At 36.8% G+C, this 14232-nt stretch overlaps 1 protein-coding gene across 1 annotated transcript in view; it reads left to right on the top strand.

The window, feature by feature from the left end:
- KIAA2012 (KIAA2012 ortholog) overlaps window positions 1-14232 on the top strand; it is a 148241-nt gene that overhangs the window by 18052 nt on the left and 115957 nt on the right. The window contains exons 3-5 of the mRNA XM_074299022.1: window positions 5660-5822; window positions 7975-8139; window positions 13876-14033. Coding sequence (XP_074155123.1) covers window positions 5660-5822; window positions 7975-8139; window positions 13876-14033 — 486 coding nt within the window. The remainder of the gene's footprint in view (window positions 1-5659; window positions 5823-7974; window positions 8140-13875; window positions 14034-14232) is intronic.

The following is a 14232-nucleotide window of genomic DNA, read 5'->3' as shown; positions in this document are numbered from 1 at the left end:
ACTGCGCCACCTAGCTACCCCCTTCAATGTACTTTCATTATCACGTAATATTATTTACTATCTCTACTTATATTGGTGGCTTATCCTTAATTAGTATCATAGATTTAGAGCTAGAAGTTACATTAAAGGACGACTAGACTAATTCCCTGATTTTATAGTTAAGGAAACAGAGGCTCAAGGAAGTTAAATACCTTGAAAGTTCATACAAGTAGAAAGACATTATATGTCATGTGTCAAATAATAATGCACAACACATATTTTACATTTGGAAGAATTACAATTTCAGTGGAGAGAAGTACAATGAGTATACAAGCTTTCATATTTAGCTCAGTAATATGGATGACTAACCCCCTGATTTTACAATTAAAGAAACAGGGGTCCAAGAAAGTTAAATATCCTTGAAAGTTGATACAAATAGTAAGGCATTAGGTATCATGTGTCAAATAATAGTGTAAAAATACATATTTTGCATTTTCAAGAATTACAATCTTGGTGAAGAGAAGTACATGGGCATCCAAGCTTTCATATTTAGTTCAGTAATATGGATGACTGACCCCCTGATTTTACAATTAAGGAAATAGAGGTCCAAAAAAATATATCCTTGAAAGCTGATACAAATAGTAAGCCATTAAGTATCATGTGTTAAATAATAGTGTAAAACACATATTTTGCATTTTTAAGAATTTAGAACTCTGTGAAGAGAAGTAATGAGCATCCAAGCTTTCATATTTAGGTTAGTCATCCATATTACTGGATGACTAACCCCCTGATTTTACAATTAAGGAAACAGAGGTCCAAGGAAGTTAAATATCCTTGAAAGTTGATACAAATAGTAAGTTATTAAGCATCATGTGCCAAATAATAGTCTAAAACATATAGTTTGTATTTTCAAGAATTACAATCTCAGTGAAGAGAAGTACATGAGCATCTAAGATTTCATATTTAGCTTAGTAATATGGATAACACTTTGAAGATAAATCTGAAGTATGCCTGAGTCTAGAGACAGAACTGACATTTATCACGTCAGGAGCAAAACTAGTGAAATGTCACCAACCCCTCCTCCAACTCCCCACACCATCATCTCCTGAACACATCTTCAACAATACCACAATTTGATTCTATTACATCTCTCTAGTGCAGCCCAGCATTGTAAGAGTGTTACTTTGATTGCTATTCCTTTCCTCCTATTCCCCTACTCTGTAGCATCTCCATCCACAGTAGATATGTGTAGGCTAAGGTCAAGTCCATCCCCACACCCTCTATAACTCTATGTTAGAAGTTTTCACCAATCTTTCTATGTTTGAGGCCATGTTCAGCATGGCCTGAAAAACAGAGTGATGTAGTGGGTAAGACATTGTTCTTAGAATCAGGAAGATACAGTTCAAATCCTGCTTTTGATACCCGCTAGCTTCTGTATGTAGTCTTTGGACCTCAGTTTTCTCAATTATAAAATAGAGATCATAAAATATGTAGCACCTATATCACAGAGTTGTCATGATGTATGTAAAGTACTCTGTAAATTTTAAAGTATTATGGAAATGTCAGTGATTATTCTGTAAATGTGGACATAGGCAAGGAAGTATGATGAGAAAGCCCTTCTGTGAGACAAGAAGAATCTCCCTGCCTGCACAGCTCCCTTCAAATTACCAAAGCTCATAAAATCAGGGAGCTTAGAGATCATCTAATGGAAGGGTCTTTAATATATTCTGTGTTCTGGAACCCTTTGGGAGTCTGAGGAAATCCAATGCTTGGCACACTGCCTCGCACGTAATTAGTGTTTCATAAATGCTTGTCAACTGACAACATACATTCTCAAAATAATATTTGTTATCTACATTCATAGTTGAAGAAATCACAAATTTCAGTTAAAATTTAGTGAAAATAAAATGTAATATTTTTTTTCCCATCTAAGTCCTCCGAAATCTATCCATGGACCATTTGGTCATTCTCTGCACTAATCCCAGGTTAAGAATCTGTGATCTAATCCAAGCTCTTGATTTTGCTTGCTGATAAGAAAATTGAAGCTCAGTTGAGAAGAGTGCCTTATTCAAAATTACACAGATACATTTCACCTTATTCAAAATTACCCAGATTTGGCAGGGAGAACCCACTAGTCTTCCCTCTGGACTTTATGGGTGGTCAGGCATTTTATGCTTTCTTTCACTTTCTCAGATAATGTCATAGAGGTGGCTGCCAGTCATCTGTATATAGACACAAAAAGGACCAGCCTTGTTCAATCCACATCCACCCTACCATTTACCTCCTTTATAAGTACCATGTTCCTCATTCACAGTTGGAAGGGATCTCAGAAGCTTTCTGCTCCAGCCCATACTTGGGTAAGAATTCCTTCTACTTTCTACAGATACCTGAAAAGCATTCTTTCTGCCTTTGTATGAAGACCCTTAATGGGGAGGGGTGTCCAAATATATCCCATCATCCCATTCCACTTTTGGATAACTCTGATTATGAGGTAGTTTTTTCCTTAAATCAATCCTAAATTCACACCTTCTTCCTCCTTCAGGCAAAAATCTACCATTAGGGACTATTTCCATTATGTAGCCACAGGACATTTTTACAAACACCTTTTCTGAAGCCAAACACATGCCTTCTTAAGACATCTACATACAGACAGTTTCTCATCAGCTAAATGGCAGACAGTTTCTCGTCTGGCTAAAAGCTGGCAGAAGGCTTCTTCTGTTCACCCCTACTCCCACCCACCCCAGAGCAAAATGGGTTTATGGTTTCAAGGTGTGAATTGGTTCCACCAAGCAGCATAATTAAGACCAAGGTCAGCATTAGTTTTCACAATCTAATTAAGCCAGCCTGGCACCTAAACAACAGACAACTAACTACCTTTCTCCTCTCACCTTCCCAGCTTGGGGTATATCCATGGCAAATTACTTTATTAGGTTAATCAGAGACTCAGCTTTGATACAGCCCTCCAGTTGGAAGCTGTTTCAAGATCTCGCTCTCTTTCTGTAATAATGGGTTCAAAGCTTGGACTAATACAATTTAAAAGAACAAATTTTAGCAAATCCCTTCACAAAGTTTCTCTTACTGTTTTTTTTTTGTGTGTGTGTGAAAAAGTCAGGGTAGCTGGTAGTTTGATTTGGTAGATTTGGAAATGGTGGAATGGGCATATCCAAAGATAGTTATTAAAGATCCAATGTCAACATGGAAGGAGGTCTTTGGTGAGACTGCTCCTGGATCTGAGTTTGGTCATGACTTGTCTAACATTTTCATTGATGACTTATCTTCCTTAGAGGGAGAGGAGAGGGTGAGTGAGTGAATCGTACTCTCACCAGAATTGGCTCAAATAGGAAATAACATACATACTCAATAGGGGTATAGAAATCTATCTTACCTGTAGAAAAAATAGGAGGGGAATGGGATAGGAGAAGATAGGAGAAGGGTGATAAAAGAGAGAATATATTGGGGGAGGGAATGATATGTAGCAAAACACTTGAGGAAGAACAGGATGAAAGGAGAAAGATGAATAAATGGAGTGGAAATACAATTAGCAATAGTAATTGTAAAAAAAAATTTTTTTTTGAAGCAAGTTTCTCTGATGGAATAGTATTGTTCTCTGGGAAATAATAAGCAGGATGCTTTCAGGGGAAAAAAAACCCTGGAAAGTCCTCTATGAACAAAGTGAAATATACTGTATGCAAAGTAATAGCAATATTCTGGGATGACCAGCTGAAAGTGACTGTTACTTTTTAGTAATACAATTATCTATACCGACTCTGAAAGACTTATGGTGAAAAATCTTATCCATACCCAGAGAAAGAACTGAATGAGTCTGAATACAGATTGAAGCATTCTCTATTTTTTTTTCTCTCTCTCTTTTTAACTTAAATTTTTCTTGAGGGTTTTTATATTCATTATTGTGAGAGATAAATGTTTTCTTTCACAACTTGACTTCTATGGAAATGTTTTGCATAACTTCACAAGTGGTTTCTTAATTGTGAGTGGGGATAAGGGAAAGAACATAGAACTCAAAAATCTTTAAAATAAATGTAAAAAATGTCTTGAATGTAACCAGGGAAAATACTAAATAAATACAATAACAATTTAAAATTTCATTTTTTATATTTTTATTTACAAAACATGCAAGGGTAATTTTTTCAACATTGTCCCTGCAAAATCTTCTGTTCCAAATTTTCTCCTCCTTCTCCCCCATCCCCTCTCCTAGATGGCAGGTAGTCCGATATATGTTAAATATGTTAAATTATATGTTACATCCACTATATATATACGTATTTATACAGTTATCTTGCTGGAAAAATCAGATCTAGAAAAAAAAAACCTGAAAAGGAAAACAAAAATGCAAGCAATCACTAACAGAAAGAGTGAAAATACTATGTTGTGGTCCACTCTCACTTCCCACAGTCCTCTCTCTAGGTGTAGATGGCTCTCTTCATTACTGGACAATTGAAACTGGTATGAATCAATTCATTGTTGAAGAGAGCCGTGTCCATCAGAATTGATCATCATATAGTCTTGTTGTTGCCGTGTATAATGATCTGGTTCTGCTCACTTCATTTACCATAAGTTAATGTAAGTCTCCCAAGCCTCTCTGAAATCATCCTGCTAGTTATTTCTTGCAAAACAATAATATTTCATAACATTCATACACCATCATTTATTCAGTCATTCTCCAATTGATGGTCATCCATTCAGTTTCCAGTTTCTAGCCACTACAAACATTCTTGCACATGTGGATCCCTTTTCCTCATTTAAGATCTTTTTGGGATATAAGCCCAGTAGTAACACTGCAGGGTCAAAAGATATGCACAGTTTGATAACTTTTTGAGCATAGTTCTAAATTGCTCTCTAGAATAGTTGGATTTGTTCACAGTTCCACCAACAATGTATCAGTATCCCAGTTTTCCCACATTCTCTCCAACATTCATCATTATCTTTTCCTGTCATCTTAGTCAATCTGAGAGGTGTGTAGTGGTATCTCAGAGTTGTATTAATTTGCAAAAAATTCATTTTTTAAAAATGTTGAGTCTCAAACTTTTTCCTTCCTTTCTCAGCTCTTCCCTACCTAAGATAATAAGCAATTTGATATAGGCTATATATGTGCAATCATCTAAAACATTTCTATGTTCATTATGTGAAAGAAGATACAGACCAAAAGAAAAAAAAGGAAAATATTTATATTTATCAAATTAGTTTAATAATTATATTTAATATACTTGATATACATTTATATATAATACAGATATATTTTATATAGATATACTTAAATATATTTGATAATCCACTTAATTTATAGGAGTGAGTTAAATGAGTAGACTATCAAAGACTTCCTTTAATACTTCAGAAATAATTTCCAGAGTATGTTGTCATGTATTTTCTTCTAAGGAGTTTTTATCACTCTCTGATGTTCTATCTTAACTCAAGATCTGGTGTTTGTCATTCTTTCCTGACTCCCTCCAACTCCAAATCTGTTGGGGCCTTTAAGAACTTCATCCTGCAGTTTCTCAGCTTTTGTATTTGTTGGCTGAGATATGCTCTTTTGTTGTCTTCAGGCACCGTTAGGGAGTTTCCCAAGATTATTGATGAGGGATCTGTGAACCAACTGTATCAGCTGCATGAGGCCTCTCAGCCCCTAACAAATGAGTTTGTCTCTTTTCTGTTATTCCTGCAGAAGGATCAGAAGGACCAAGGTTGGCAACCATACTTACATTTTCTAAGTAAGCCGCATAGCCAGACTGAACAACAGATCCGTCCGGGCTATTCAGCCAAGAGGTACTTCCTCAGCCTCTTTAAAAATTGGACTCCGGGCACTTTGTACAAGCTCCAATGTTCAGGTCAGTGATGAGATTGGTGAGTGAGGGCAGAGTGTAGGTAAACCTAACTCAAATGTCCCAGTGTTGTTGTTGGGACTCAGTCTTTTTTGTCCCATTTGGGGTTTTCTTGGCAAAGATACTAGAGTGATTTGTCATTTTCTTCTCCAGATTATTTTTACAGGTGATGAAAATAAGGCATCCAAGATTAAGTGATTTGCCCAGGATCACACAGCTTGTCTGAGGTCAAATTTGAACTCAGGAAGATGAGGCTTTCTGACTCCTGCCCCTAATAAGTGGAGTTGAAGGACCTGGGTTCAAATCTCAGCTCTTCCACTTAAATATAATTAATGACTTTGGGAATGTCATTGAACTCCTCTAGATTTCAACTTTCTCATTAGAAAATGATCAAGTTGCCTTAGCTGATTTCTATAGTTCTTTCCATGTCTAATTCTATATATCCCAGAAGGCTTAAATAACAAAATTACTACCCCTATCTAAAGTATAGCGACAATTTTGCTTTAAATCAGAGATTCCCAACCAGCAGAGCAAAATGTCCACCTCTCCCAATAAATCTTTGGGTCCATTAATGTGGAAATACAGTTGCCTTTAGCCACCATTCCTGTTCAGTCCCACAAGCAGTCAAGGTCATACTTTACCAACTTACCTCATCATTAACCATACAACTTCCTTCCAGTGCTCAAAAATCACCTGGAGAACTACTTTTCTCTCACTTGTAGGTTTCTAAGCGAAAAGAGGACGACTGCCTTCTCAAGAAGTGGTAACTAGAAGTAGAGGGGTACAACTATAGGGTGGGTTAAATTAGTTTCAGGCCCTGGGTTCTTGGTAGTTGGATCTATTTAACCTTCATATTTTTAATATTCACAGATAATGTTATTATGTGGTTTTTCTAAGTCGATTTGCTACCTTGCATGTGTTTTTATTTGAGAGTGAGACCATAGGTCTAGAATCTCCTGTAGAAGACAAAGATAATTTCAGTTTGCTAAAGAAGCAACCTCTTTTCCCATTAGACCTTCACTGTCTTTGTAGTTTACCAGGATCCTAGGGATGTTGAGTCCATATTTTTTTTCCTTTTTTAAAAATAATAATGTTTATTTTCAAAATACATGCAATGATAGTTTTCAACATTCAGCCTTGCAAAACCTTGTGTTTCAAATTTTTTCTCCCATCCCCCCTATCCCCTAGGCAGCAAGTAATTCAATATATGTTAAAAATGTGCAATTCTTTTAAACATCTTTCCATATTTATCATGTTGCACAAGAAAAATTAGATAAAAAAAGGGGATAAATGAGGAAAAATCAAGCAAACATAACAAAAAAGGTGGAAGTACTATGTTGTAATTCACTCTCCATAGTCCTCTCTCTGGGTGCAGCTGGCTCTTTCCATCACAAGACCATTGGAATTGGCCAAAATCCCTCATTGTTGAAAAGAATTAAAATCACCACAATTGATTATCACATGATCTTGTTCTTGGTTCTACTTGCTTCACTCAGCATCAGTTCATGTAAGTCTCTCCAGGCTTCTCTGAAATCCTCCTGCTGTCGTTTTTTATAGAACAGTAATATTCCATTACATTCATATAACATAACTTATTCAGCCATCCCCCAGTTGATGGGCATCCACTCAGTTTCCAATTCCTTGCCACTACAAAAAGGGCTGCTACAAACATTTTTGTACATGAAAGTTCTTTTCACTTTTTATGATCTCTTTGAGTTATATACCCAGTAGAAAGACTGCTGGATCAAGGGGCATGCACATTTTAATAGCTTTTTGGGTACAGTTCCAAATTGTTCCCCAGAATAATTGGATCAGTTCACAATTCCACCAGTCCCAGTTTTCCCACATCCTCTCCAACATTTATCATTATCTTTTCCTGTCATCTTAGCCAAACTGAGAGATGTATAGTGGTATCTCAGAGTTGTCTTAATTTGCATTTCTCTAATCAATAGTGATTTAGAGCATTTTTTTCATATGACTAGAAATGATTTTAATTTCATCTGAAAATTGTCTGTTCATATCCTTTGTGGGTTCTGGTTTTTTCACAAACTGAGGAACTGCTCAAACTGATCAGGAATCCTCTGGAAATCCCTCCCATCCACTCTACCATGTTTGAATGGTTACCCAGACAGATAACTGATATGCTCCATTATTTCAGGGTATATCAGGGACCCTAGGTTGTTCCAGGACAACCATCTTTACTTGCCAAATCACATCAGAAGGCAACAGGATCTCTCAGCTGTACCATCAAAATACCATCTCCTGCCTGTTTACCCTTCAGTCTCTCCTTTCTGGATTCAGAAAAAACAACTGGCTGATGAAGGTTTGTGGTGAACTTGGGGTTAGTTTTTTCAAAATATATTTGGGCCCTTCATTAGTTCTAATGGCATTTCCCAAAATAATGCCTAAGGACCTGGGACCTGAGTTTACTCATTCATGAAACTAACAACTTCTGATATTCTTGCCAGTTCTAACAATCTTAACTTTTCCACTTATGGCATGGCAGAATGATGTGTTGAATGTATCTATTGGGAAGTGACTTTGATGGAAAAAAATAAATCAAGGGTGAAACCTAGAGGCTATCTGTATTAAGGAGGTAGAAACTATAAGGGAAGGTATAATAGTATCTCTGGAGGCAAAGAATGAAAGAGTTTAGAGTATCATAAAGATAAAAATAAGCATTAGTTGTGGAAAATTTTGGAAGGGAGAATCTTAAGTATAAAATTGGAAAAGAGCATTTAATTTGCTCATTCCATAAACTTTTAAGAGAAGAAGCTCACTACCCGTGTTCTCATTAAGATTTTCTGAGATGTCAAAGAAGGGATGAATGGAGGGGACATTGTCAAAGGAGTGATGGAGATTAGTTCCTACTGGTCACCATGAGTTGCCCATGGTCTACCACAAAACTGGTAGTAGTTAAGTGGAGAAAATCAGACTAGATAAGAAACTGTTGTTTCTGCAATTAATCATGCCTATTTGTAGAGATGCTGGTCTATATTATTTCACAAAGAAAGCCTAGAATCATAGGTTTAGAAAAAAAATCTTTGAAACAAGACAGATCAATTGGTTAGATAATATCTGGAGAACCTAATTCTGGGTGCTCCATTTTAGGAAGGGCATGGATAAAATGAAGTATATCCACAGGAGGGTGATTGCGATGATGAGGAGACACTACACAAATTAAGATTATTTGAAAAGAACTGGGAATGTTTAATCTGGAGAATAGAAGACATGGTAGCCATCTTCAAGTATTGCTGAGAAAAGAGATTAGAATTGTCTCGTTTACCCATAAAAATCAAACAAAAAATAATGGAGGAAATTGCAAAGAAGCAGATTAGAGATCACTGTAGAAAAATCTTCCTAACTATTCTTTGTTATTCAGTCTTTTTAGTCATGTACAACTCTTCATGACCCCATGTGTAGTTTTCTTGACAAAGATACTAGAATGGTTTGTGTCATTTCCTTCTGTAGCTTATTTGACATATGAGGAAACTGAGGCAGACAGGGTGATGTGTCTTGCTTATTGTCACACAGCTAACAAAGTGTCCTAAAATAGAATAGGCTGCTTTGAAAGGTAAAGAATTTCTTTTTAGTGGAGGTCATCAAGCAGAAGCTTGTTAGGAATTTCATGGAGGGAATTTTTGGACCAGGATGGGTTGAGCTAGATAATCCTCAGAATCCCATCCAGTCCTGTGGTGGGAAAAATGTTCTTCTTTTCACAGGACACACTTTTAAGTTTAGTTGGAATTAAGATTTTCTCCATCACTTTCTAAGCCTAGAAAAATCAACAAAATAATATATTAAGCCCTGACTTGTAATGTTTGCTTGATTTCTGAAGTGTAAATACTCACACTGAAAATTTAACTTTTAGTTCTCAAAAGCTGGTCCTCCAACTGGTTCCCACATACCAATAGTTCTTGATTTCTGAGATTCTGTGATCTCAAATCAGTGGGGTCAACCTCAAATAGAAATAGGGCTATTCATCCATACATGAGGATCTCTGCTGGTCATATGTTATCTTAGTTTTAAAATGTAGACCTATTTATATTTTATCATATTTTTGTTTATCTTATTATTTCCCAATTATATCGTAATCTGGCAAGGGATTGGAGGTGTCTGACTACCCACATATGTGACACCTCTGATCTAGTACATAACTATTTCTACTGACCAGCTAGCTCCTTGGAACTCTGTCTTGAATTTCTGAGAATCCGGTGAGGAATTCATTTGTAAGAAATTTCAGTAGGAGATAGTTTTTTAAAGATTATATATATACATATATATATATATATACACATGTGTATATATATAATATATATGCATATATAACATGTATGTGTATATATGTATATCTATACATATTCTCTCTCTTTTTATATATTTAGCACATAAAATGCTACCATTTCATATTAGAACACATTGATGTGGTTACTAATGGACCTTATCTTTTCATGAACAGGAAAAGTTTTTTGTTCTTTCATTCTTACCTTTTCTTTACATCGTTTTCTGTCTTCTGCTATAACACTCTAACTGGCTATTTCTATAGCTTCACAGAGCATCCCAGTGGTCCATTGCCATTCTTTAAGGAAGAAACACACAATAAACTATCCCCTCATACTAACCCTAAACATAGAGGAGTTATTATGACTTGCCTAACTGTTAGAATAGGCCAACAGGAACAAAAAGACCAGGAAGGAGGGAGAGTTATACTTAATCCCAGCCTCCAGTTTATCTGCTCCAACACATCACTTCTGCCTAATTGGAAGGCTCAGAGCCCCATGAGCCAAAAATCAGTTTTTACCTCAGTGGAAGCTCACCCAAGTTTACCTCAATCCCTCTCTTCTTCCCCTCCTGCCTTGAAGACATTTTTTTGGATCCTTTTTTTTTGTATGTGTGTGATGTAGTGATGCAAGTCTTTGTCTTTTGTTTTCAACTTCCTGGGTCATCTTTTGTAATGAAACAGAAGCAAATGAAACAGGTGATGATATTTACTCATAAAAATCCAGGTTTCCCCACAATGAGATTGAACTATTTACTTAGACACACCTGTAGCATTCTGCCCTTGGTCAAAACTCTCACTCTTACCTCACCTGGAAGAAAATTGAATGAGGTGAGGGGTCATTTGGCCATCATTCTACCTCCTCTCTGTGTTCAAAACAGAATAGTTTGGATCCAAGTTTTTCACCTAGGAAAGCTCTGGGAGATCTGGCTCACTGCCTAGTTATGTATTCAAAGGACCTAGTAAGACCAGGTTAATTCAGAGATCACTGTGGAGGTTTAGGACCCTTCTAGGGCAGGCCAGATAGGGTTCTGAAACCCATCTTTCCAGATTGGCTATTTCTATAGATTCACAGAGTATCCCAGCGGTCCATTGCCATTCTTTAAGAAAGAAACACAAAATAAACTATCCAATCATATTAACCCTAAACACAGAGAATTTATTATGACTTGTCTAACTGTTAGAATAAGCCATCTTTCCAGAGTCCTTTCAGATTATAAATAAATATGGAAAATAAAATAGAAAAGCATTTATTAAATATGATGTGCCAAACACTATGCTAAGTACTAGAAATAAAGAGCTTAAATTCTTATGGAAGGAGTCAAACACAAAAAGGACACAGTAGACAAGGAGAAAAACACTTTGGTCTGGAAAAGTGAGTGGTATCCTAGGGGAGCAGAGTGATATAGCCCAACACATCATGCAGGAAAAATGGCAGTTGATTTAATCATGATTGCAGAACCGGTTTGGAGGATGGGGAAAGTCCTCATAAAATTTATAGAGGAGATGGTCAAAAAATCAGGAGTGAAATGAAGCTGGACTATATTTTTTCCTTAAATAATTACTCAAGAACAACAGTCACCAGTCAGTATTCCAGGAGGGAAGTTTCTCTGATCTGCAAAGGGAAATGACCAGAGAGTTGGGAGTGAAGCAATTGAGAATGCTCCAGACTGTCAGATTTAACAGGGAGCTTAAATTAACCCTGTATGTGGTGTTTAGCAGCAAGCCAATTGGGCTTTTAAAGTGGGAGCTGGGCAAGGGTGGGAATGGGACAATTGACAAACAGATACTTGACCAGAAGGAATCCAGGCTGCCTGATGGGGATGAGAACAGACAAGGCGAGAGGGCTTGGAGGAGGAGGCGGCGGCAGAGTGACATGGGGAAGTGAGAGAAGTCATCAGAAAATCAGCTCAACTAGGCCAGGAAGGCCCCAGGTCTGAAGACAACCCCCACATTGTTTTAAGAATCTGCCCCCTGTGAGTGGAGGTGTTGCTACAGACTGGCTCCGACAGAAGCAGGTTTGCCAGATTATTTCATCTATAAATCTACCTTGAGTAAGTGATGAAAATCGCTTCAGGACCCTTTAAACCACTGTTGAAAGATTTGTTAACTGTGCTCTACTCATCTGTTGATTCAGAAACTTCCTGTGTGTTTCACAGATAAAAAAAAAAAAGTTAACAGGGTAATTCAGAGATTCCATGCAGTTCATAAGATCCTAGGGTTGAGAGCCAGAAGGGAACTGGGAGATCATGTAATATAATCCTTGAATTTTACAGATAAAGAAACTGAGACCCAGTTAAAGGATGTGTCCTGCTCAAATTTGCAGAGGTAGCTAACGACAAAATAGAGCCTCCAAATGCAGAACTCTTAACTATGCCATACATAGTGGCCATATAATGATGGCTAGGTGGTACAGGGACTGGAATCAAGAGAATGGGAGTTCAAATCCAGCCTCAGACACTTAACAGTCATGTAATCCTGGGCAAGACACTAAACTTGTCAACCTCAGTTTCCTCATCTCTAAACTGGGGATAATAATAGCATCTACTTTTATTTCATCTGAAAGGACTCTGGAAAGATGGGTTTCAGGACCCCATCTGGCCTGCCCTAGTATGGACCAAAACCTCCACACTGATCTGAATTAATTTGATCATACCTGGTCCTCTGAATACATCACCAGGGTGATTATAAGGATTAAAGGAAACAATATTGGTAAATTGCTAATGTTAATTATTTTTATTAGCAAGCCCCCCTCCCCAAATAATAACAGTCAACCCATGCAGTAGCTTATATCAAACTAAGCTGTCACTAACTGTGGAGTAGGGTTGACTTTCATTCTGTTTCTACAGCATTGTTTCAAAAGCATAAGAACTAAGTGTTGCTAACTCTTTGCATTATATCAAATATGTCCCTGCTCATTCTCCAGACTTTGTTTTTCTTCTTTGTTAAACTATTAGTAATAGTAATTAATGAATAGTGTTATTATAATATAGTACTATTACTATATTGTAGTAATGAATAGTAATAGTAATTAATGAATAGTATTTTTAATTCATTTTTCAGTCATGTCTGATTCTTCGTGAATTTATTTGGGAATTTCTTGACAAAGATACTAGAGTGGTTTGCCATTTCCTTCTCCAGTTCATTTTTATAGATGAGGAAACTGAGGCAAACTAAATAGTATAATAATTAATAATTAATTAATTATAGTTCATTAATAGCATAGTAAAACTAAAATTAATTGTTCGGGGCAAATGGCAGGTACTTAATAAACTTTTATGGATTGATTGCTTAATATGAGAGAAGCACTATGAGGGGGAAAGTATTGGCCATGGTGTCACAGGATCAGTTTTCCTGCTTAACACTTGAGTGATCTTGAGCAAATCTTAAGTGCTCTAGTGCTCAGTTTCTCCATGTGCAAAATGAAGGATTAAACTAGGTGATCTATATCTAGCTCTCACATTCTATGGGATGGTTGATAAAATGATAATAATAATGAAAAAGAAGAAATTACTCGTGTTTATTAAATGCTTTAAGGTTTATAAAGTACATCAGTTTCCACAACCTTTTGATGCAGATAAGAAAAATGGAGAGAGATGGAGGCAAAGGCACAGTGGAGGAGAGCCTCTAAAACAAGGTTGTGGACTTGGAAAAATGATGGACTTCCACTTCTGGAACTAAGAGAAGCAATAAGCTGGCAGTTCTGGGAAACCTGCTTTGCTCAGAAGCCATCATCATGCTAACTTGTGTTTCAGTACTGATCCACTGTTTGTCTTACAGATGGAAGTGACCTTGATAGTGAGGAATCTGAAAATAGTGATGTGGAAAAGGAAGATTCCAGAGTTGAGAAACACTGGGAGGAAAAGGTTCCACTACCACCGCTGAGACAAAAGCCTCCAGCGAGAGCTACTCAGCCGAATGATGAAGCCCTTTTGGAGGTATTGCATTTAATCTCCCATAACCTATCCTGTAGGGTTCCTTCTGTCTTCTGATTAACTACTGTTCCTCCTAATTAAAAGTTCTTTGGGGTTTCTCAGCATTTTGCCCCTGCACATAGTGTGGGAAAACAGATAACTATGGGAAAATGTAAATTTAACAAGAGTCTGCAATTAAGGAAGAACTGTGTTATGGTGGAAT

The sequence above is a fragment of the Sminthopsis crassicaudata genome, chromosome 3 (genome assembly GCF_048593235.1).
Source record: "Sminthopsis crassicaudata isolate SCR6 chromosome 3, ASM4859323v1, whole genome shotgun sequence".
In the NCBI taxonomy this organism is placed as follows: domain Eukaryota; kingdom Metazoa; phylum Chordata; class Mammalia; order Dasyuromorphia; family Dasyuridae; genus Sminthopsis; species Sminthopsis crassicaudata.
Note: the sequence above shows the minus strand (reverse complement) of the source record. Positions and strands in the feature narration are given on the sequence as shown.